The sequence below is a fragment of the Podarcis bocagei genome (genome assembly GCF_964188305.1).
Source record: "Podarcis bocagei genome assembly, chromosome: 13".
NCBI classification, from domain to species: domain Eukaryota; kingdom Metazoa; phylum Chordata; class Lepidosauria; order Squamata; family Lacertidae; genus Podarcis; species Podarcis bocagei.
The window spans coordinates 33489931-33515364 of record NC_138138.1 but is presented as its reverse complement, the minus strand read 5'-3'; the positions used below and the strand labels follow the sequence as shown (position 1 = coordinate 33515364).

Sequence of the window (25434 nt, the reverse complement as noted above, 5' to 3'; positions counted from 1 at the left end):
TACGAGTAGACTCACTGAGATCAGTAGACCCAAGTCATTTCCATTAATTTCATTGGGTCTCCTCTGAGAAGGACTAACGATTATTACAACCAAAAAGGGTGTTGTTCTTTATAAAAAGAAAACCAGAACGTATAACTAAATTTTCAGGGAACTCTTACTTACCTACATGCCTAGCTCCTTTTGTCTTCTGCTCTGCTCCCCTGAATAAATGGTTTTTTTATCAAACTAATTTTGGATTTGCACTAGGATGTTCAGAGGTTCCTCCCTACATCATGCTGATATAACTACCCTATATGGCTATAGCACATTTGGGGACGGGGCTTTGGAAAAGGTAGAGGGCACTGGGAAACTCCCTTCCCAATATAAGTGTGTGAACCCAACTATCTGGCCTACTACATGTTTAGAAAACTGTTGTGGGGTCCCAGATCAAAGGCAAAGAATAAGGGCTTGCTGAGAATGCTCACACACAGTGTGGATGTATAAATCTGTCAATTTCAGTTTCTCTCAGTTTCTTCTTTTTCCAATCAATTTCAATTTCAACGTCAGTTGGCAATTTCTTTGTTTAGAAATTCCAGTGAAAATTCATACACATATTTCAACTTATTTCTGATATATGTATTTTTGTAAGAGGTTTTGTCTAATTCACACATATTTCAAGCAATTTCCTCTAATGTGCATTTTTGTGCATTATATGCACCATATATGCATATTAATGTCAGAACACGCCCGGGGGGTACACACAGCCCCCGGAATGAGACAGACCTCTCCGGGCATCTTCATTATGCAGTGCAGCCTGGGATATCCATAAATCTTCAGCCCTGGCACGCACCAGTGACACATATCAGAAGTCTATGTGCATGCTCACTCAGCAGAGTATAGCAGAAACAAAGTGGAGCTTTGGTGTGTGCATTCTAAGTATTTATTAAGCAATATATACAGGACAAAGCAATCATGGCAACTCTCTCCTTTCTTCTCTGAGAGATAGAGAGAAGACAAAAATACAATAGAGTGGAAGAGATAAGACTGACTTCCTTTCTCACACTTTCCAAGCCTGGAAAGTAAACACAGACATGTGATGTAACCACCACATATCCAGCAACAGCGGAGTGAAATGCTGACAATTATATGCACTAGATTATATGCAGTATATATGCACACACTCCCCTAAAATGCACTTTTTAATCTTTTGTTGCTGTTAGAGAACTGCATTGCATAATTCAGAGAAGTGTGAATTTTGAAGGGTAGCAGTGCTGCAGTTCATGTATTGGTTCAGGAAGTGTGAACTGGGCACATTCAAATGAATTTCTCCCTGATCCCTACCTCCACTATACCTGGGACCAGTACAGGGCACATGTGACCCTGTCTTATAACAATTCTGCCAGGAATCCTCTGGGGATATTCACATTTCCAATATCTTAACATCACGTTTGAGGCCTGGGTGGGACATCCACTCTCCATAACAACAGAGCCAGCCGTATGATCACACTATGATTCATGCTAAGTTGGCGCAGAATAGTGATTCTGCTAGAGGAGACTGTAGACCATGGGACCAAACACCTAGGATTTTTCTGTATCCAGGGCAGCTGTCTACCAACTCCACCTGGTACGCAGGCTGAGACCCTACCTGCCCGCGGACTGTCTGGCCAGAGTGGTGCATGCTCTAATTATCTCCCGCTTGGACTACTGCAATGCGCTCTACGTGGGGCTACCTTTGAAGGTGACTCGGAAACTACAGCTAATCCAGAATGTGGCAGCTAGACTGGTGACTGGGGGCGGCCGCCGAGACCACATAACACCGGTCTTGAAAGACCTACATTGGCTCCCAGTACGTTTCCGAGCACAATTCAAAGTGCTGGTGTTGACCTTTAAAGCCCTAAACGGCTTCGGCCCAGTATACCTGAAGGAGCATCTCCACCCCCATCGTTCTGCCCGGACACTGAGGTCCAGCGCCGAGGGCCTTCTGGCGGTTCCCTCATTATGAGAAGCGAAGCTACAGGGAACTAGGCAGAGGGCCTTTTCGGTGGTGGCGCCCGCCCTGTGGAATGCCCTCCCATTGGATGTCAAGGTGATGGACAACTACCTGACATTCAGAAGACATCTTAAGGCGGCCCTATTCAGGGAAGCTTTTAATGTATGATATTTTAGTGTTTTTTGGTTTCTGTGGAAGCCGCCCAGAGTGGCTGGGGAAACCCAGCCAGATGGGCGGGGTACAAATAATAAATTATTATTATTATATTATTATTATCCCTACATGTTCTCAACACAAACTGTATTTCCAATGTTTAGCATGATTAGCACATTTGCTCCTATGGGACTCCCCACAGCCACCTTCCTCTTCCATCCTGCACATGAATGGCAACTCTATATATACCTTGGGAAAGTGTGGTTGCTAGGCAAGGACACAGGTAGAGGCTTCCTGCCCTGGTTCTTGCAGGAGAAATTAACCCAGTGCTTAGCACAGCAGCACCTCAGCTGCAAAGCAGGTAAATGTTCTTCCTTCCCTGTGCCAATTCAGTTGCGTTAGTTAGGGAACAGACCTCTAGGGACGATAACCCAAACCAGGTTGGTAGAATAATGGATGTGGAAATAGAAAATGTAGCCTAGGATATCAGATGGTGGACCTGAATTTTAGCTGAGTTACAAATTGAAATGCGGAGGAGAGCTTTGCAGGAAAGGTGAAGCAGTCACAGCACTGACGAATCATTACCTGAAACAATTTATGTTGCTCATTGACATATGATCACTTTTGAAAGTATTCAGCTCTTCAGGATCCGAATTGTCCTTGCATTGTGAGGAGGTAAGGTGAAGTGATTACTTCTAGGGAGTTTGGGAATTTAGGACACTTTCACTGTTTTGTGGGTGGGATTCAAGGCATTCTGGCAACTTCAGCGTGTCACTCAATTTCATCAGTTAAAGCTTTGCCAGCAAGATCAGTTAATTTTGAGTGAAGAAAAGCTGCCTCTTATCTTTGCGAACCTACTGTCAATCACTTTCACTGGGTGAACCAACTCTGTATGTTATCAGAGAAGTCCTGTCTTGTGGCATCTAACCTAGGGATGGGGAACCTGTGGCTCTCCATATCTTGTTGGACACCAGTTCTCAACATTTCTGACCATTGGACATGCTCGCTGGGGCTGATGTGATGCCCAACAAAATCTGAAGGGCCACAGGAAGGGATGTGGGTGGCGGAGGTGGGAGACAGAATTCAATTCAGTTTGTATTTATGGGCAAACCTACATGATTCTCACTTTCTCAAACTATACATGAGCCAAAACAGTTATCCTTCAAAATTCACACTTCTCCAAATTTTGCAAGGTGGTCCTCTACCAAAGTAATACACACAAAAATCTATATACTGGGGTAAAGTGTACATAATAATCCATATATTAGTGAAACCAGCATACAAAATTATATTCCATTACACCTGATAGCTTTGAAGAAGTGTATATAAGGCAAAATTGAATACAAAATGTGCATGTTTGGTGAAAATTCCCATTAAATGCTGATGAGTTTTCATGAGATGATAGATAGATAGATGATGATGATGAAGAAGATAGATAGATAGATAGATAGATAGATAGATAGATAGATGATAGATAGATAGATAGATAGATAGATAGATAGATAGATAGATGATAGATATATGATAGGTAGAGATAGATAGATGATAGATAGATAGATAGATAGATAGATAGATAGATAGATAGATAGATGATAGATAGATAGATGATAGATAGATAGATAGATAGATAGATAGATAGATAGATAGATGATAGATAGATGATAGATAGATAGATGATAGATAGATAGATAGATAATAGATAGATAGATAGATAGATAGATAGATAGATAGATGATAGATAGATAGATAGATAGATAGATAGATAGATAGATAGATAGATAGATGATAGATAGATAGAGATAGATAGATGATAGATAGATGATAGATAGATAGATAGATAGATAGATAGATAGATAGATAGATAGATGATAGATGATAGATGATAGATAGATAGATGATAGATAGATAGATAGATGATAGATAGATAGATGATAGATAGATAGATAGATAGATAGATAGATAGATAGATATAGATAGATGATAGATAGATAGATGATAGATAGATAGATAGATAGATAGATAGATGATAGATAGATAAGAACGGAACTTAAGATTGGAAAAATGAAACTGTGAGAAACAAAATTTGACAGTTTTACCCATCTCTAGCCACAGGATTCCCATTCCTGATTTCAATAAAGAAAAAATAGGATAGTTTTTTAAAGGGCTGGTTGTGTTGCATTGCCAGCTGAAACATTCAGTATGGAGCATCACTCACCCCCTTTCTTGTTAGAATTATAGTCACCCCATCTTAGGATTCTTCCCACAATCCATCATCAGTCATCCCAAATTAAGAACACCTAGAGCTAGATCCAGGTCACTGAATCTAGAGGTCATCTTTGCCAGTGAGAAATGCAACTGTCCTGTGAATCGTTCATTCTTATGGGAGAAAACCAAGTGCTTTGGAATGGGAGGAATTGAGATCAGTTGAAGTAATTAATCATGTGAGAGTGGTTTCTTTTCACTGGAGTTTATGGAAGGTTGAACCTCCTATATTCTTACCACCTCAAAAATAAAAGAGTGGTAAAATAAAAATTGGGCAGAGTGAGGTCTCAGTACTTGGCCATGGTCTTCCTATAACATCAAAAATATTAAGATCCAACTCCTCTATTAATTCAGTAAGTGGTAGCAGCTATAAGTTGTTGGTATATTTTAGGATAGGGTTTGCATCCAAGTGGTAAGGCTCAGGCAATACTAAAGCCATTTTATATTGGTTTTTGACGCAACAGTGTAAAGAGAGACTCTGAAGGACACCAGGGCATGTCAGATTCAGCTAGTGGCATACTCTAGGCAAGCATATGTGTTAGTCTGTGTTTGCATGACAGACAGCCTGGACAGAGTGAGATCTTCAGCTCATTTAAGGATACGGCAGCCTCCCAGCATACATTTCTCGCCTCTGTTCTTCTATAGATGGATGTTGACCTGGCCAGACACTGGGGGAATGCAAGGAACTCAGACATTCCCCCTTTTAACCTACATTCAGGAAACATGTAAAAAAAAAATTTTTAATTATCCAGGCTTGTGACTAATAATTTTATGAAGCTGACCGTAGAATATAGTGCTGCTTTGAATTCTGTTACACAACATTTTAATTATTGTGAGTTACCCTGGGCTCTCTTTGGGGAGGAAGGGTGAGTTAGAATTTGAAATAATTAATAAATAAGTGTCAAACATGCAGAGGCAGAAGCCCTGTCCTCTTTTGCACCTGACCACCCTTCTCTGGATCACCTTGAACCCTAATCCGCAACAATTGCATGAGCTACTTTTAATCTTTCGTCGATCACATATATCCATCTTCTTTTTCTGTTTCACTTATCCTCTCTGTCTTTGTTCTTCTCTCCCCCTTTTTTGTATTTCTTCTATTCTCCCTGCCGCATACTCTCAGTGCAATCGTACATGTCTACTCAGGAGTAAGCTCCATTGGGTCCAATCACACCTACAGCGTCAGATTTAGGGTGATTTTGGCAGTTTCCCCACCACCACCACACACACTCACACACAGAGGGCACAGAACTAAGAGTGCTCAAAATTGAGATCCATAATTGAGAAGATCCATTTTGGGGGACCAGATTTTGGCCTTGCAAAGGGCACCATGTTGTGAAAGATGACCAAAGTCTGCCTCTGGTCGACTTTACCATTTACTCTTGGGTAAACGGATTGTTTTGCCCTTGGTTGTTGGATTATTTCTCCTCTCCTCAATAAATTGTCACTGCAAAGGACAGATGATCTCTAGTGGGAGGAGACAGGCACTTTTACCCTTTGTCACCCACCACTCTCCTCCTGATCCTGATCCAGAAACTGGACCTGAGACTCACAAATGCCTCACTTGCCTCTGCAGATGGATGCTGAGCAGGCCAGATGCTGGAAGAACCAAAGCACAGTGAAGGAATTCATCTTGCTGGGATACCAAGGACACCCTGTCCTCCTTTTTTCTGCCTTCCTGGCCATCTACCTGGCCATATTACTGGGCAATGGCCTTATTGTGGTGGTGACAACGCTGGACCCTGCTCTCCATACCCCCATGTACTTCTTCTTGCGCAGCCTCTCAGGGTTGGAGATCTGCTACACTTCAGTCACCCTTCCTAAAATGATGGCCAATCTTGTCTTAGGGGACCTCTCTATCTCACTGATAGCCTGCGCCGCACAAATGTTCTTTATGCTCTTCCTGGGTGCCACAGAATGCCTGCTGCTAGTGGCCATGGCCTACGACCGCTATCTTGCCATCTGCCAGCCTCTCCATTACATGACCATCATGAGCCATAAGGTGCGGGTGGGTATGGTGGTCAGTTCCTTTGCTATCAGCCTTGTGGTGCACTTACTGCAAATTGGCTTTGTCTTCTCCTTGCCTTTTTGTGGGCCCAATGAGATTGACCACTTCTTCTGTGACATCCCACCCATATTTCGCCTGGCATGTGCCGACCTGTATGCCAACGAGTTGGCTGTGTATGCAGAGAACATCCTCATGGTGGTGCTCCCCTTTTCCCTCATAGTGGGTTCCTATGCCCACATTACCAAAACCATCCTGCGCATGCCATCAGGCACAGGACGCCAGAAGGCCTTCTCCACTTGCTCGTCCCACCTGATTGTGGTCAGTCTCTTCTATGGCTCAGGGATGCTTGTGTACTTGCACCCACAGACAGAGGACTCCCTGAAAGTTGACAAATTCCTCTCTCTTTTCTACACGGTCATCATCCCCCTTTGCAATCCCCTTATCTACACTCTTAGGAACAGGGAGGTGAAGGTTGCTCTCACGAAACTGTTGTGGAGGAAAAGAGCTTTTGAGGTGGGCACAGGGTAATCAACTGTCATCCATTTCTTAAACCTTTAAAATAATCCCTATCTCCCAAAACTCAAATTGCCTTTTAGAGGATCCTGTAAGTCTCCCTGGGTGTATCCAACTAAGTCCTACTACGAGTAGACTCATTGAGATCAGTAGACCCAAGTCATTTCCATCAATTTCATTATGTCTCCTCTGAGGAGGACTAACAATTATTACAACCAAAAAGGGTGTTGTTCTTTATAAGAAGAAAACCAGAATGTATAACTAAAGTTTCAGGGAGCTCTTATTTACCTACATGCCTGGCTCCTTTTGTCTTCTGCTCTGCTCCCCTGAATAAATGATTTTTTGATTAAACTAATTTTTGATTTGCACTAGGATGTTCAGAGGTTCCTCCCTACATCATGCTGATATAACTACCCTATATGGCTATAGCACATTTGGGGATGGGGCTTTGGAAAAGGTAGAGGGCACTGGGAAACTCCCTTCCCAATATAAGTGTGTGAACCCAACTATCTGGCCTACTACATGTTTAGAAAACTGTTGTGGGGTCCCAGATCAAAGGCGAAGAATAAGGGCTTGCTGAGAATGCTCACACACAGTGTGGGTGCATAAATCTGTCAATTTCAGTTTCTCTCAGTTTCTTCTTTTTCCAATCAATTTCAATTTCAACGTCAGTTGGCAATTTCTTTGTTTAGAAATTCCAGCGAAAATTCATACACATATTTCAGCTTATTTCTGATACATGTATTTTTGTAAGAGGTTTTGTCTAATTCACACATATTTCAAGCAATTTCCTCTAATGTGCATTTTTGTGCATTATATGCACCATATATGCATATGAATGTCAGAACACGCCCGGGGGGTACACACAGCCCCCGGAATGAGACAGACCTCTCCGGGCATCTTCATTATGCAGTGCAGCCTGGGATATCCATAAATCTTCAGCCCTGGCACGCACCAGTGACACATATCAGAAGACTATGTGCATGCTCACTCAGCAGAGTATAGCAGAAACGAAGTGGAGCTTTGGTGTGTGCATTCTAAGTATTTATTAAGCAATATATACAGGACAAAGCAATCATGGCAATTTTCTCCTTTCTTCTCCAAGTACAATACAGCGGAAGAGATAGGACTGACTTCCGTTCACACACTTTCCAAGCCTGGAAAGTAAACACAGACATGTGCTGTAACCATCACATATCCAGCAACAGATGAGTGAAATGCTGACAATTATATGCACTAGATTATATGCACTATATATGCACACACTCCCCCAAAAAGCACTTTTTAATATTTTGTTGCTGTTAGAGAACTGCATTGCAAAATTCAGAGAAGTGCGGATTTTGAAGGGTAGCAGTGCTGCAGTTCATGTATTGGTTCAGGAAGTGTGAACTGGGCACATTCAAATGAATTTCTCCCTGATCCCTACCTCCACTATACCTGGGACCAGTACAGGGCACACGTGACCCTGTCTTATAACAATTCTGCCAGGAATCCTCTGGGGATATTCACATTTCCAATATCTTAATATCACGTTTGAGGCCTGGGTGGGACATCCACTCTCCATAACAACAGAGCCAGCCCTATGATCACACTATGATTCATGCTAAGTTGGCACAGAATAGTGATTCTGCTAGAGGAGCCTGTGGACCATGGGACCAAACACCTAGGATATTTACATCCCTACATGTTCTCAACACAAACTGTATTTCCAATGTTTAGCATGATTAGCACATTTGCTCCTATGGGACTCCCCACAGCCACCTTCCTCTTCCATCCTGCACATGAATGGCAACTCTATATATACCTTGGGAAAGTGTGGTTGCTAGGCAAGGACACAGGTAGAGGCTTCCTGCCCTGGTTCTTGCAGGAGAAATTAACCCAGTGCTTAGCACAGCGGCACCTCAGCTGCAAAGCAGGTAAATGTTCTTCCTTCCCTGTGCCAATTCAGTTGGGTTAGTTAGGGAACAGACCTCTAGGGAAGATAACCCAAATCAGATTGGTAAGAATAATGGATGTGGAAATAGAAAATGTAGCCTAGGATAGTAGATAGTGGACCTGAATTTTAGTTGAGTTACATGTTGAAATGCGGAGGAGAGCTTTGCAGGAAAGGTGAAGCAGCACTGACGAATCATTACCTGAAACAATTTATGTTGCTCATTGACATATGATGACTTTTGAATGTATTCAGCTCTTCAGGATCCGAATTACCCTTGCATTGTGAGGAGGTAAGGTGAAATGATTACTTCTCGGGAGTTTGGGAATTTAGGACACTTTCACTGTTTTGTGGGTGGGATTCAAGGCATTCTGGCAACTTCAGCCTGTCACTCAATTTCATCAGTTAAAACTTTGCCAGCAAGATCTGTTAATTTTGAGTGAAGAAGAGCTGTCTCTTATCTTTACGAACCTACTGTCAATCACTTTCACTGGGTGAACCAACTCTGTATGTTATCAGAGAAGTCCTGTCTTGTGGCATCTAACCTAGGGATGGGGAACCTGTGGCTCTCCATATCTTGCTGGACACCAGTTCTCAACATTTCTGACCATTGCCCATGCTGGCTGGGGCTGATGTGATGCCCAACAAAATCTGAAGGGCCACAGGAAGGGATGTGGGTGGCGGAGGTGGGAGACAGAATTCAATTCAGTTTGTATTTATGGGCAAACCTACATGATTCTCACTTTCTCAAACAATACATGAGCCAAAACAGTTATCCTTCAAAATTAACACTTTTCCAAATTTTGCAAGGTGGTCCTCTACCAAAGTAATATGTACAAAAATCTATATACTGGGGTAAAGTGTACATAATAATCCATATATTAGTGAAACCAGCATACAAAATTATATTCCATTACACCTGATAGCTTTGAAGAAGTGTATATCAGGCAAAATTGAATACAAAATGTGCATGTTTGGTGAAAATTTCCCTTAAAATGCTGATGAGTTTTCATGAGATAGATAAGAACTGAACTTAAGATTGGGAAAATGAAACTGTGAGAAACAAAATTTGACAGTTTTACCCATCTCTAGCCACAGGGTTCCCATTCCTGATTTCAATAAAGAAAAAATAGGATAGTTTTTTAAAGGGCTGGTTGTGTTGCATTGCCAGCTGAAACATTCAGTATGGAGCATCACTCACCCCCCTTTCTTGTTATAATTATAGTCACCCCATCTTAGGATTCTTCCCACAATCCATCATCAGTCATCCCAAATTAAGAACACCTAGAGCTAGATCCAGGTCACTGAATCTAGAGGTCATCTTTGCCAGTGAGAAATGCAACTGTCCTGTGAATCGTTCATTCTTATGGGAGAAAACCAAGTGCTTTGGAATGGGAGGAATTGAGATCAGTTGAAGTAATTAATCATGTGAGAGTGGTTTCTTTCCATCCCATCCCTGACATAATTCTTTCATTTAAATTGAGCTGTCAGCAAAGAAGGGCACAGGTGTGAGTAGATGTGCCTTTCTTCTTCTTTCTAAAATACAAGCACTTGCTACTAGAAAACATCCAGAAGCCAGAAGTTTCACCCGGCCATTAAATTGTGGACACTGGAGTTTATGGAAGGTTGAACCTCCTATATTCTTACCACCTCAAAAAGGAAAGACAGATCGGGCAGAGTGAGGTCTCAGTACTTGACCATGGTCTTTCTGTAACATCAGAAATATTAAGATCCTACTGCTCTATTAATTCAGTAAGTGGTAGCAGCTATAAGTTGTTGGTATATTTTAGGATAGGGTTTGCATCCAAGTGGTAAGGCTCAGGCAATCCTAAAGCCATTTTATATTGGCATTTGACACATCAGTGTAAAGAGAGACTCTGAAGGACACCAGGGCATGTCAGATTCAGCTAGTGGCATACTCTAGGCAAGCATATGTGTTTGTGTTTGCATGACAGACAGCCTGGACAGAGTGAGATCTTCATCTCATTTCAGGATACGGCAGCCTCCCAGCATACATTTCTTGCCTCTGTTCTTCTGTAGATGGATGTTGACCTGGCCAGACACTGGGGGAACCAGAGCGCTGTGACTGAGTTTGTCTTGCTGGGATACCATAAGTACCCTGCCCTCCTCTTCTTCACCTTCTTGACTGTCTATCTGACTATCCTACTAGGCAACGGTCTGATCATGGCAGTGACAACATGGGACCCTGCCCTTCAAACTCCAATGTACTTTTTCCTGAGAAGCTTATCGGGGCTAGAGTTGTGTTACACCTCTGTCACTCTTCCCAAGATGATGGCCAGTCTGGCCACTGGGCAGCGCTCCATTTCCATTCCAGCCTGTGCCTCACAGATGTTTTTCCTGCTTTTTCTGGGTGGGACCGAGTGCTTCCTACTGGCGGCCATGGCCTATGACCGCTATCTTGCCATTTGCCTGCCTCTCCGCTACATGACAATCATGAGCCATAAAGTCCGGGTGGGGCTGGTGATTGGCTCATTTGCCCTCAGTCTCCCAATGCAACTGGTGCAAATTGGACTCATCTTTTCCCTGCCTTTCTGCGGTTCCAATGAGATGGACCACTTCTTCTGCGACATCCCACCAGTACTCAGTCTGGCATGTGCAGATCTCTATGCCAATGAGTTGACGAGCTATATTGAGGATGTGGTCTTTGTTGTGGGACCATTTGTAGTCATCCTGGCTTCCTATGTGTACATCACCAGGGCTATACTGCGCATGCCATCAGCCACAGGACGCCAGAAGGCCTTTTCCACCTGTTCATCTCACGTAACAGTGGTCTGTCTCTTCTATGGCTCTGCAACACTTGTGTACTTCCTCCCCAAGACCCCTGACTCTGTGAAGATTGACAAGTTCCTCTCTCTTTTCTACACGGTCATCATTCCCCTTTGCAACCCTCTCATCTACACTCTGAGGAACAGGGAGGTGCAGGCTGCCCTCCAAAGGATCTTTAACAGCAAATGGCAGTTCAAAGTAGGCATGGAGATTGGCTGAGAAATCAGCTGAATATCTTGCAGTCTATCTAAAACTGGCAGATATTTGTTATATAATCTTTTTGGTCATGACCCCTTCATTATCTTTGGAGTTTTCACACCCAGGAGGTGTGCGGAAGCTCTTAAATGCAATTTTACAACATTTTCCACTCATCTTAGCTTCTCAGTTATAGCTTTCTTCTTTTACTGTTTCAGTACAGCAGCATCTGCAGGGCAACAGGTTTCCCAGCCTTGCCCCAATAGGTATAAATAAGATATACCTTGGAAGTTGAATGCCTTGGCTCCCAAACAAATTGGCTCCCGAACGAGTGAAACTCGGAAGTGAGTGTTCCGGTTTTTGAGCGTTCTTTTGGAAGCTGAACATCCAACAGGGCTTCCGCAGCTTCTGATTGGCTGCAGGAGCTTCCTGCAGCCAGTCAGAAGCCACACTTTGGTTTCCGAACATTTTGAAAGTCAAACAGACTTCCGGAATGGATTCAGTTCAACTTCCAAGGTACGACTGTAGATGCAATAATTAAATAAAGCAATAAAGGTGTGGATTTATTTACACATACAATGGGTAGAGGCAGAAAGCTTTAATATTGCAACCCAGCAAAAGCCATTGCCCCTCATCAGATCTCCAAGGGGTGCGTCCCTTTGAGAAGAAGGCACCCTGGTGATCTCAAAGGAATGCACCAAAGCGCCTCAGTGGGCCTCGCAGAAGGGGAAGAGGCGGCCCCATCTGCGGAGTGGAGCAAAAGGTAAGTGTGGCTAAGCCCTAACACTTTTTCTAACTCAGTGGTGGGAGAAATTAAAGCATGGGACAAGCGGAAAACCTCTTAGATACTGAAATAACACAAGTGTGGACAAGTCCTAGAGTAACAACTTTTCAAAATGTGCCAAAATCATTCTGAGCACAAGGGGGCGTTGTAAACCAGTTTATCTGATTAAGAAGCCATTCTCGGATCATCAGCTGATCTTCCTGAGAGCACTGGGCTGCACTGTGGAATTCCTTGAGTCTCCTCCGAATTAATGAAAATGACTGTAGACTCTGTTCCGATTAGTTCAGCTTGGCTCAGCGTAGAGAAGAGAAAGGAGCTTATCTTGCAAGTAAGGACATCCTTTCATAAGATAAGGTCCTGGCTGAGTTCCTCTCTTTTGCATTCTCAAACCTACCACCTTTATTTCTCATGTGAGCAAAAATTGAACCCGGCTGTATCCTCATTCCCTCCAGATTCCTAAACTGCCTTGTTTTGTGTTTAATTGTTTTTATTAAAGATTTCCTTGGGTTCCAAAAGTACATACAGCACCTCTGCATTCTGTTCACAGAGTCCTTTGTGCAGATTAGTTATATTTGATGTGAGACACTAATGTCATAGACAGTCTAACTTGCCTTGTTCTGTTGCATCCTGAACCTGTCTGGGGCAGAATGTTGCCTTGCACACTCTCCCCCATTGCATCTCAGGTCCTTCTGGATAAACAGGGCTCAAATCTCCCCGCTTCTTATTCATTCATATAAATATGAATGAATTGGCATAAGGGACGATTGGGGGAACTGGAGAAGAAGCATAGGGTTAACCACAATGCTGGGGTGTCTGTTGTGTGGAAACATATCAGTTGCTATTATCATCATCATTGGCTTTTATTTGTACATCTCATTGGCTTTTTACACTTGTATTTTCAACAATTAATAAACATACATTTTTTTCTAAAAGGAAGATGACACTTTCAGGAGTCCTTTTATAGACTCAGGCACGGCTGTTGTTGTGTAACAAGAAGTGAAGAGTCATCCCTGCTCCGTCACTCCTCATTCCTTTTTGGCTTCGTTGCAGGTCCCATGTAGGCGAGTGCATTTTCCAGTCCTCTTACAAATTTGCAAACCTGTTTAGTGGCTCAAAGCTCATTTAAGGGCTCAAATCTCCCTGCTTCTTATTCATTCATAGCTATGCCTGCATGGATTGACATAAGGGACATCACTGGAGGAGCTGGAGAAGCAGCATAGGATTAATCACAATGCTGGGGTGTCTGTTGTGTGGAAATGTATCACTTGCTATCATCATCATCATTGACGACGACTACTACTACTAATAATAATAATAATACATAATGTATTCCCATACAAACAGACACCAAAGCTTCGTGTTCATTTGTGCTGCCCAAAAGCTTATTTTAGGGTGCAATCCCTTCCCTTTTTTTCCTATTTTCATGACTATAGTGGCAAGGGGGAAATGGAGTAGATTTGTTTTATTATAAAATTTATATCCAGCCCTTCAGTCTAGATCTGTAGAACTCTCCCGGCAGTTTTAATCAGGGCTCTTTTTTCCCCAGACAGAACTCAGTTTTGGCACCTCTCAGGTGGGCGCCATTATAAGAGAACAAGGGAGGTGTTCATGGTGAGTTCCAGCACCTCTTTTTCTAGAAAAATATCATTGAGTATAATGCCAAAATAGGTGTTGTGTAGCTTTTACATGTTTCCCATCTCAGAGCTTATCAACACTTCCTTTTGTCCCAGTTTCCTCCTGGGTAAAGCCACTCTTTAGTACTTAATTGGAGCAAACAGCAATTCATGTTTAACCCAAATTGCCATTTGTTCTGATCTATCGTTAAAAGAGCGGGTTTTGCATGGGAAAGGAGTAGGGCAGATGGTTTTAATTATTTAGCTAAATCAATACCAGGCTGCAATATTAAGTGTGTCCTCTTAAGAACAGGTACTGAATGGGGGTGAGTGAGCATCCTTACGGGCTTGCCTTTGGGCCCAGGCAATGCAATGTTTAAGTGGGAGAATATAATATGATATTAAGTGCCGTGTGGAACCTCCATTTTTAATTGCACCTCCAGCTGATAGCGGAACAGCAGTGCCTCAGCAGGGCAAAAGGGCCGAGGAGAAGGAGAGTTAAGAGGAGAGCAGGGTTGGCACTTGAGAGACGGGCACCACCACTGGAGGGGGTGTTCTTTTCCATGGTGCGTTGAATCCAGTCCATGTAGGAGGTTACCCGGGTATGGACTCCAGGACGGTTGGGCTGCGAACAACCCAACCCAAAGCTCACCACTCCAGCCAGGAACCAAGTGTCATTCAGCTTGCAGGACAGAGGCCCCCCAGAGTCACCCTGGAAGGAGAAAGTCATTAGGAAATGGGGACACTCAAGTGAAGAAAATCGAGCATTCAAATATGTTAAGCCAGGGCTGCACATATGAGGAGCCTTATGAGGAACGGTTGAAGGAGCTGAGTATGTTTAGCCTGGGGAAGAGGAGACCGAGAGAAGATATGATAGCCATTTTCAAATATCTAAAGGGCTGCTACATGGAAGAGGGAGCAAGCTTGTTTTCTCCTGCTCTGGAGGATAGGACTCAAACCAATAGCTTCAAGTTACAAGAATGGAAATTCCTATTAGACAGCAGGAAAAGAACTTTCTGACAGTAAGAGCTGTTTGACAGTGGAACGGTCTCCCTCTGGGAGGTTGTGGACTCCTTCCTTGGAGGTTTCTAAGTAGAGATTGGATGGGCATCTGTCATGGATGCTTCAGTTGAGACTTCTGCATTGCAGGAGGTGGAACTTGATGACCCTTGAGGTCTCTTCCGACTCTACAGTTCTAACTACATTTTTAACCTGAAGTGAAGGACAAGACGTCAGCTTGTGCCCATTCCATTACAGAAACCAACTGGACTTGCAGTTGAATCTTCCTTCAACATGTTGAATCTTCCTTCAACAATGTAACAGATTTATATATTGAAATTGGATTTTGGTTATATGTAATTTTTCTTTTTTCTTTATTTGTTGATTCCATTTTATTGAATGATGTATATGTGTTTTTAAGCTGTTGTTATAAAATAAAGGTTTAATTAAAAAAAAAAAAGAATCTTCCTTCAACATTAGTGACAGGATATCATCCTCCACAGCACCTGAGGGAACCCCTCACTGTCAAATGGATGGCACATTGACCAGCACTTGAGCTGTGCAGGTAACAGATCCTTACCTCATGTTTATGCCAAACTTATTTCTCTGTAACCAATAAAAAGTTGTGGCATTCATTTATCTCAACATCTGGCTTTTGGCTGTTGGCTACTTGTCCCCTCCCTACTTTACTGTATTGCTTGGGCCTGCAAGGGCAGCACAGAAAACCTACTGCTTCTTAATTACTGTAAGGGGAGCAGCTCCAGCCTGTCTTGCAGCTTAGTAATGAAAACCTACCACAACAAAGATGGGTGAGTGCACACTAATCCTAAAAAATGAAAAGGAGGGGTGGAAATTATTAATAATGGTGTCATTTGAAGCATAAAAGCCAATGTGTTGCAGTGGAGCTAGTGTGCTGGAATTTATCTAGGGCAACTCAAGTTCAAAGATCTGCTCAGCATTGCAGCTACCTGGCTGACCCTGGGCAAGTTGCCTCCCTCTCCTCCCTCCCCTGAACTGACAGGTGTCTTGTGCAACTGACAAAGGGAGCAAGGCCTGCATTAACTTTCTGGTAGAAGGGATTGGTTACACATGTAATAAATGGGATTTAAAAGGGGGGGAAATGCAGTGTCAGCCTGTCCAGAAATAAGAGTATTCCAACTGCCATCAAGTTGCCTATCTGAAAGAAGAACTGAGCAGCCCTGTCCTCTTGACCTTAACATTGTCTTCCTGCTCTCTTCCCAGATCTGATAAGAGTTCCCCTCGACCCTCCTCATCCCTTCTTCCTTGTGTGTTATGTCTTTTGGATTCTAATCCTGAGAGCGGGGACTGTCCTACTACTTGGCTAAAGGATGAGGTCTCAATTCTTTAAATAAATAAGGACTGGTTTAATGAGGGGTGATCTGAGAGCAAACATAACGCATACTAACAGCGTTCTTTTACACACAAACCCACCCACCCCACCATCAAAATACACAAATATGGGATCTTCTGCCCTTGATCCATTGCCTGTTCCACAAATCTTACCTGGCAGGAGTCCTTCTTTCCTTCTGGGTACCCAGCGCAGATCATGTCATCATAGATCAGCTTGTAGCCATTTGGTACAGTGTCAGTATCAGAACTGGAGTCATTGTGGTACATTTGGTCACACTTGTCAACGTCTAGGATTGGCACCTCCAGCTCCTGCAGAATCCGAGTGAGGAAGGGGGCTGGTAGGAGAAAAGTGAGATGTTGGGCATATACTCAACAGTACATCCAGATTAGCTATGTTGCTGACGTCCTTCCTTACCTGATTTGGAGCACAGCTCTGTCCAGCTGATCACCCTTGGATACAATCCAAGTGAGACATCACTTCTCCAAGGAGTTCTTAAATGATTCAGTACATATAAGCGTTTGACCAGAAGGACTCCCTGAACCCCAAGGTGGGGAATATTGTTCCCCGCAAGGGCCACATTCCCTCTGAGGCCACCTCCAAGATGGTGAGTGGGAACACATGCAAAAGTGGGCAGAGGGTTCAAAGCTGAATTTTCCCTTTGTACAGCAGGCTAGCTTCTTCAAAATGACCCATCCCTCTCTATCCTCCACTCAGGCAAGTAAGAAGCATTAACAAAGTCTGAGAACATATTCCAGCCAGGCAATAACACTCAAGGAAGGTGCAATGCAGGGCAGGTGAAGGCTGTGGCTCCAGAGGGCATGTGGCTGGGGAGGGTCCTGAGAGCCAGACAGAGATACCTGGGCTGGATCTACACTGGCCTGTTTAATGTTATTCCCCCCTATTAGAACGATATTAGATTTGTTGTTCTAGGGCATCCTTGTTAATTAAAATGTTCAAGGGCATCCTTGTAAATTAAAATGTTCAAGGGCATCCTTGTAAATTAAAATGTTTCTTCCCTTTTTGGGGGGTCAAATGCAAGTAATACCCGTCCACACTATTTTCTAAAACACTGTTTCTTTCCTTGCTGCTGGTTGCTCTGCTCCACCCTCTGATATAGCAGCATAAAACGATTAAAGAGTAAGCAATAAAAAAGACGAGGCAATACAATGGTACCTCAGGTTACATACGCTTCAGGTTACAGACTCCGCTAACCCAGAAATAGTGCTTCAGGTTAAGAACTTTGCTTCAGGATGAGAACAGAAATTGTGCTCCGGCGGCATGGCAGCAGTGGGAGGCCCCATTAGCTAAAGTGGTGCTTCAGGTTAAGAACAGTTTCAGGTTAAGAACAGACCTCCGGAACGAATTAAGTACTTAACCTGAGGTACCACTGTAATGCATTATGAATGTAAAAAGTAGGACGTCATGTGTCCATCTACGTTATCAAAACAATTCCTTAACCCTTCCTTAACATTAAAAACTGTGAGTGTATATGTGACCATTTGTCACCTGTACATGAGATTCCCTATATGTGAAATCGTCCCTCCCCCTTACAAAAAGCCATTTGTCAATATCCAACGGCCAAAAGGAATAGGTGTCCTGGCCCCTAGTTCCACCTTCTTGGTTATGATTTTACAATTGAGACTATTACATTTTGTTTATCCAGTTTCCTATTTCAAAACTAGCTCCTAACACATCCTGCACTCCCTGCTCTGTTCCATCCCATAATCCTCCACCACCAGCCAACCCCTGAAGCAACACCATCTCCTATAAATACACCCCGGAATGAGCAGATTCATGCTTACCTTCTGGGTAGAGGTCACCCCAGCCAGTGACCCAGCATGACATCCCCACAGGGAAAGCATCAGGGTCTGAAGCATTGGGCAGGCAGATGGGCAAAATGGTCCGAGAGAAATTCACCGGCTCCTCCAGCCGTACCAGTGCAATGTCAGCGCTGAGCCCATCTCCAGCATAATACGGGTGCACTATGATCTGGCTGACATGAGCAGGGACCATGGTGTGTGCTGGTTTGGGGAGCTCATATTCTCCCAGGTGAATTCGGTACCGAAATGGATTCAGCGACCTGTGGTGGGAGTCAAGAAAAATCAGTGCCATCTGCAGGGAGAAGGCCTGAGCTTGATGCCTTCCTCAGTTAAGAGGTTACTTAGTTAAGCCTTTGGAAAGGCACTACTGTTCGTCCTAATCCATCTCACATGTGGTTGTGAGGCTAGGATGGATTAATAATAGTAAAACACTTTATATGCTGGAAAACATTTATGCCTGCTTGATCCCAGTCAAGTTGACTCAGAACTAAGTCCCAGTGATTTCAGTGCGATTTATTTGCAAATAAATGTGACAAGGGAACAATTGCTTATTTGTTTGTTTATATATCGCCCACCCTGCACCCTATGGTCTCAGAGTAGGTCACAACATTAAAACACAATATTATAAACAGTTTGAACCACTTACAATCACAAAAATAAGGTGGGTCCTTATGATTTATGGTCCTTATCAGTATGGTAATTCAGCAGTCAAAGGTGTATTAAATGAGTGCACGTTTTTGAAGTATTTGAAGAATACTTAGCATTTATAAAATGTTTTATAAAAGCGCTTCACATATATTCTCCCAGTAATGCTTAAAGCAACCCTTTAAGGTAGACAAACCTTCAAGTTCTTAGCTAAATTGATATTTGGACTGCTTGGCTTAGCAGCTGCTTGAACCACTACACCACAACATATAAAGCATAAGCCTAAAAACCATTTAAACACCAAACAATCAAGGAAAAGTTGATCCGGTTTGGCAGCATGGTAGAGATAACTCTGAACTTTGTTGACGTACTATATAACAACAATTTGCACTTGATACTGTTTACTGACTCAGTAATTAACATCAGTGCTGCACTGCCACCTCTTTTTTGCTGGCCATAGAAACCAGCATTTTTTTCAAGATATGACTACTGGCACCTTAGTTCTTTTTTTACTGAGCACTGATTAAAAGAGATCCTCATAACCAATCCCAGAAACTGTTTCTTATCAGAAACCATATTTCTGGTTTACAAAAGATTGCAGGTTGGATCCAGCCAGTGGCGTAGCGTGGGGGTGCAGGGGGGGCCGGCCACACCAGGCGCAACATCTTGGGGTTAGGGGGCGCAAATCCACGGGTTAGGGGACGCAAATCCACGGGTTAGGGGGCGCAAATTACTTGCCTTGCCCCGGGTGCTGACAACCCACGCTACGCCACTGGATCCAGCTTTGGTCTTGCCTAGAGTAAAGCCATTCAAATCAATGGGACATAAGAAAGTAAGTTCTACTGGTTTCAGTTTGAAAATCCCAGTTTACAAATTATTATGCCATTTTGGTATTTGGCAACATGCGGTTGGGCCACTGACCCTGACCCTGATTCTGTCTCTCCCTCCACCTAGTACTGCATTTGGGTCACTTTAAATGCAGGCTGAATCAAATTGCTCCCCCATCCCTTTGTAGAAGACAAAAGACATTTTCTACTCACCCTTCAAAACAATGAGCAGCTGTCACCACCCACTGGGGTGAGATGAGGCTTCCACCACACACATGTATCCTGTTTTCTCGTATGCTGACCTGCCATGGCCATTCACCTTCCTCAGCCTTCTGCCCCCCAACGATCCGAGGGGAGTGTACTATGGGTCGGCCACAGGCTGCAGAAAAGCAGATGGAAGAGCAGAGGTATGGTTAATGAACCCCGCCAGGTAAGTGTGTTCACTGCCACTCCATATCACATGCAAGCCACACAATGTTGCCTTGAAATATTATTGTCATCTTTCAAGCAGCGTTGGGGAACCTCCAGGACATGGGAATAGCACAGGTCCCCCACAAACACCCACCTGCCCCACACCTGCTGTCAGACGTTACCTTGGGTGTGGGACAGGTAAAGGATGCTGCTACCAAAGAGCAATTGGCAATTTTAAGTGAGCTCCTGGTTGTTTCTTTGCAAATGGGGCTCCCTGTTGGTGCCTTTAATTTTTAAAGGGTAGGTCTGCAGCAAGGCTTCTTCTGTTGTTGGATGCATTAAACCCCTGCTCACACATACACACAACAAGATCAGATGTTTCCGGGCAACTGCAAACCAACCAAATTAAAGGGGGGCATTGCCAATTGGCACAGAATTCTTAATCCCCAATCAGTGATGGCATCAGGGCAGAACGTCTGGGCAAGCAGCCCAGTCCCACTTCACTATGTCAAGACTAACCCCCTGGACTTTGGAGCAGACGCTCAACCCCACCCCAAAGCAGGTGAGGTCTCTGATCACAGTGGGGCTGGCTTGCCACTTTTTGATGTAACCGAAGTCATACACATTACCATCTAAAGAGGGGCCCCCGCACAAGACCTTTAAGTCCACAGTCTAAAAATCTGCTAACTGTACCGGTGCCATTGATGAGAGGATGATAAGATAGAATGCATTTTTCACATATATATTTTTTCCAAAATTTATTCAGTATAACTTTGCAGACCTCCAATTCTTTTTCACTCCAGATAATGAAACACTGTTGGCAAAGCCAAATCAATCATAATGTGTATATAGCAGAATGATTAGGCAGATATGAGTAGTAATATCTGCAATTAGATATGAGTAGTGATATCTGTAATTAGATAGATATTGGATGAGCGGAAAGAGGAACAGCTGGAGGAAGAGTGCAAGGAAGAGGGAGGGAGAAAGCTAGACAAACAGAGAGGAAAATGAATGTGTGTGCATGGGAAAGAATGGGGAAATTAATGAACGGGAAGAATTTTATATACAGATGGAAAATGTAGAAGTATGACTATGAGGTAAAGGTAAAGGACCCCAGGATGGTTAAGTCTATTCAAAGGCGACTATGGGGTGCGGCACTTATCTTGCTTCAGGCCGAGGGAGCCAGCATTTGTCCGCAGACAGCTTTCCGGGTCATGTGGCCAACATGACTAAACTGCTTCTGGCACAACAGAAGACCGTGACGGAAATCAGAGCACATAGAAAAGCCATTTATCTTCCTGCCAGAGTGGTACCTATTTATCTACTTGCACTGGCATGCTTTTGAACTGCTAGGTTAGCAGGAGCTGGGACAGAGCAATGGGAGCTCACCCCATTGCAAGGATTCGAACCACTAACCTTCTTATCGGCAAGCCCAAGAGGCTCAGTGGTTTAGACCACAGTGCCACCCGCATCCCATGTGTATGCGTGATAGACAGATGGATGGATTGGAGACGGAATAAATGATGCACACGAAAAGATTTTTAAACGTTGCCTCTCTGCACAAGGTAGGAGCCACATAGTAATGTAGACAGATGTTTTTAGTCACTGTTCCATAGCTATGGAATTCTCTTCTGCTGGGGACTCACCATAACCATAACCAGAGCCCAAGCATCCTCCAGAAGTTGTTTTAATAAGGTAATTTTGTCTGATTGTTTGGAATCCTCTTCCGCTGGGGACTCAATGTAAACAGAGCCCAAGCATCATACGGAAGGTTTTTAATAAGACAATTTTGTCTGGTGGTTTGGTACAAGTTTTTCATGTCTTAAATTTTTACACATGTTGGCACCTGTCCAAAGTCTAAAGGGCAGGGTGGTTTCTGACTGCAAGTAATTAATGCAAAACAAATTATGCAAAACACAAAACAAAATCATGGCTGTTGTGGGAAGAGAGAGAGAGATGCAGAAGGTATGTGGGCGAATAGGTGTAGATGGAATCGTTTGATGTAGGTGTGTGGTAAATATTAGGTCACACACAGTGTCAGATATGTAAATAAGGGGATTTCATAGGAAAATACGGGTGATGAGGAGTTCATGGGGGAAACATATCGTACTTTTCCCAATAGGTATTATGTGCTCTCAAACATGTTCACTTAATGCACCCATAAGCTACACAACATCCACACACAGCCCCTCCTGATTCCCACACACAGCCCGTCCTGATTCCTCTTCTGTTTATGGGAGGAATGTGTGTGTGTGAGAGAGAGAGAGGGGGGGGGGCTCCATGGAGGAAAACCAATTGTATGTGGGTGGTGAGGAACCCAGAGCAGAGTTTCAACCTGTCTTCTTATGCATGTGTTTCCTTCCCATTGTTCTGTAGAATGAAGCACATGAAACTATGCTCACTGGTGGAGCTGGTATGCTAGTTGTCATTGACTGTACCCACCATAATCTCCCCTTTTAAAAAGTAGAGAGAGAGAGAATTAAGGAGGAGACTCAGGTAGTTACGAATATCCCTGTTGATACTAGATAAAGTTTTCCAGAACACTTCATCAGGCGAGAGTCATTACACAAAGCAGGGAAGGAGGTGAGAGGAAAAGAAGAATAAAACCAGTGCTTTTTTCCAGGGGGTATTCAAGGGGACGCAGTACTGGCACCTCTCTTTTTTTTGTCAAAATGTGTGGCACTTACTGTAACAACTTCATAGTGAGTACCTGCACCTATTTTTCTAGGGGGGAAGCACTGAATAAAACATTATATTAAATATGCTTATATGCTATGGTTTTTTTATAATTTGTTCTTCTCTTGATGTAACCTGCCCCACCACCTTAAATGAAGTGTGTCTGTGTGTGGAGATAAAGAGATCTGTACAAATGATGTTTTACAGACTACAGAAAGGCAAGTCCTTGCCCCAAGGAGCTTACAATATATAATTCAACAGAGGGAAAACAGAAGAAGGCAAAGGAACTAGAGCCAAAGGTCAATAGCGATAAACTGTGTGACAGTTTTAAGTTGTACATCACTTGCTACATGCCCCTTAACTTTTCTATCCCCTCTCAACCCAAGCCAGTTACCATCCTATTATTAGGTCTGACTATTATTTTCCAGGTGTGTTTTCTCACCTTTTTGAGCTGCAGTGTTTTCAGCACCTGTAAAAAAAAGAAGAAAATATGCAGTCAGAAGAGCAGAGACTATGGGCTTAAGAAGACAGAGTGCTCAAACAGTCAGGCTTTGTGTTGACTCACCAAGCACATTTCTATAATGAGCACATGGGAATGCCAAACCTGGCCAGTGGAGAAATTGTTGCTGTGTCTGGAGCATAGCATGTCCAGGCTAATAAAAGCTACAGAGGAGTGCCTAAATGAGATTTCTTGTTCAGCACTGCAATGGATCTGTTTCTAAGGTGCGATAACCAGCAACTTCAATCTCCACAGCATTCCATTACAGAAATGCGAGCAGAAAAGTAACCCAAAACTCCCCCAGGACCTGAGAGGTACAAACTGTTTCTGTCCAGCTGAATGTTTGTTACCAGAATATCATATGATAGAAGGAAAATCCAAAATGTTGTGCATTTAATGGCTATGAGGGAGAAAATCAAGATCCCTCCTGATTCCAAACTCTAGGGTACACCCATTTGTGTGTGCGCACACACACACACCTCCCAGATTTAGGATTGCTCCCTGTATTCTGGTTGGGGTCCTGGTTTGAAAACTACATGGCAGACAGAAATCATACAGATGAAATCTTCTGTGTCACGGTGCTTCCTTACCTGAAGAAAAGCTACACCTGTTGAACTTTTGCCAGCTGTGTAGTAGATAAAAAGGCACAGTAGCCCCAAAAGGATAATGTGTTTTAAACTGTTTTTTCGTAATGAATTTTAAATTGCCCCCACCCTCCCTGGATTCGTATAGTGAAAGGCAAGGAAGAAATTGAATTAATAATATTAATGATAACAACAAAAACAATATAAAAAAATTCCTTCCAGTAGCACCTTAAAGACCAACTAAGTTTGTTCTTGGTATGAGCTTTCGTGTGCATGCACACTTCTTCAGATACCTATCTGAAGTTGGTCTTTAAGGTGCTACTGGAAGGAATTTTTTTATTTTGACTATGGCAGACCAACACGGCTACCTATCTACTACTGGAACAAAAACAATAATAATACTTAGAACCGAGAATATAATTTAGACTTTTCAGCTCCCAGGCTGCCCTGGTCTAGCCCACTGGGGGGGGGGGATCCTCACCTAACCCCATCTTCAGACAGAACCCAGGAGTCCAATCTCCTAGGTCCCTTCTTGTAACCAATTGTCCTCTTAAAACATCCTTGCTCCCCAATCATTCCACCTCCCCATTAGACTCTCTCTCACACACACATTCCCCTCCCATAGAACCCAGGCTTTTTCCTTCCAAAGGCAGGAACTGAAGGTCCAGGCAAGCAGGCAATCTTCTTCAGGCAAAAGACCAAGGAGTCTTCCCACCTGTGACATGTACAAACACATCCCTCCCGGGCCACCACTCACCTCTCAGCAGCAGAAGCAGCAGCAGAAGCTGGGAGCAGCAAAGACTCCGCATGGTCCAGGAGCAGTTGCCCTGGGTCATCTAGTTCTGATACCAACCAGAGAAGGGAGAGCAGGAAAAAGTGTGCTGGGCTGGGATGCTGAGGCCACGTGCCCCTTTGACAGGATTGGTACAGAGGAGGGAGAAAAGGAGCAGCCTCTTGGCATCCCAGGTACCAGGGAAGCTGCCAAAGAGGTGAACCTGACCTGTTAGGTATTGTCCTCCACACTCCACCCACAGCTACTCAGTAGGGCCAGCCCAGCTGCCTACTCAGCAGGAAGACAAGCTATCTTAACCACAGCAATCCCCATATCCATCTCTCTGGAAATGGAGAAGAGGCAGGTGGATTTTGATACATCTGAAAAGGGTGTGTATAGGATTGTAAGAAGCTAAGGAGAACTGGATTCAGTTCTGCTTACAGTTGCACATGGGACAGAAAACTTCCACTGGTGCAGTTTGTCATTAAGGGTGTGTGTGAGAGAGAGACAGAGAGAAATCTGCACATGAAATTTCCCCTTCAAGAAATACACAGACTTAATTTGTTGCCAAGCACAATTCTAAGTACTCAGCTTGAAAAGCCCTTCTCTGGCTTG

At 43.5% G+C, this 25434-nt stretch overlaps 3 protein-coding genes across 3 annotated transcripts; 2 read left to right on the top strand and 1 right to left on the bottom strand.

Moving 5' to 3' along the window:
• Window positions 1-5957: 5957 nt before the first annotated feature.
• On the top strand, window positions 5958-6917 carry LOC308571789 (olfactory receptor 10AG1-like; the record flags this gene model as incomplete). The annotated part of the gene is made up of 1 exon (XM_081167415.1): window positions 5958-6917. One exon carries the CDS (start codon window positions 5958-5960, stop codon window positions 6915-6917), a length of 960 nt encoding a protein of 319 aa, XP_081023541.1.
• Window positions 6918-8764: 1847 nt separating this feature from the next.
• Window positions 8765-11841, top strand: LOC308571788 (olfactory receptor 10AG1-like; the record flags this gene model as incomplete). Its single annotated transcript, XM_081167414.1, has 2 exons — window positions 8765-8818; window positions 10876-11841. Exon 2 carries the CDS (start codon window positions 10876-10878, stop codon window positions 11839-11841), a length of 966 nt encoding a protein of 321 aa, XP_081023540.1. The 5' UTR covers window positions 8765-8818.
• Window positions 11842-13442: 1601 nt separating this feature from the next.
• Window positions 13443-25051, bottom strand: LOC308570497 (serine protease 27-like). The gene is made up of 6 exons (XM_081165398.1): window positions 24805-25051; window positions 23407-23433; window positions 20091-20256; window positions 18388-18665; window positions 16738-16919; window positions 13443-14926 (listed from the first exon to the last, which is right to left on the bottom strand). Exons 1-6 carry the CDS (start codon window positions 24881-24883, stop codon window positions 14642-14644), a joined length of 1017 nt encoding a protein of 338 aa, XP_081021524.1. The 5' UTR covers window positions 24884-25051; the 3' UTR covers window positions 13443-14641.
• Window positions 25052-25434: the final 383 nt, after the last annotated feature.

Bases quoted from the DNA above. Each gene is read 5' to 3' on its own strand.
- LOC308570497 (XM_081165398.1), bottom strand. From the start codon at position 24,883: ATGACCCAGGGCAACTGCTCCTGGACCATGCGGAGTCTTTGCTGCTCC. The intron at 20,257-23,406 runs GTGAGAAAACAC...GCTTTTCTGCAG, and splicing joins AAACACTGCAGCTCAAAAAG to CCTGTGGCCGACCCATAGTA. The intron at 14,927-16,737 runs GTAAGATTTGTG...TTCTCCTTCCAG, and splicing joins GAAAGAAGGACTCCTGCCAG to GGTGACTCTGGGGGGCCTCT.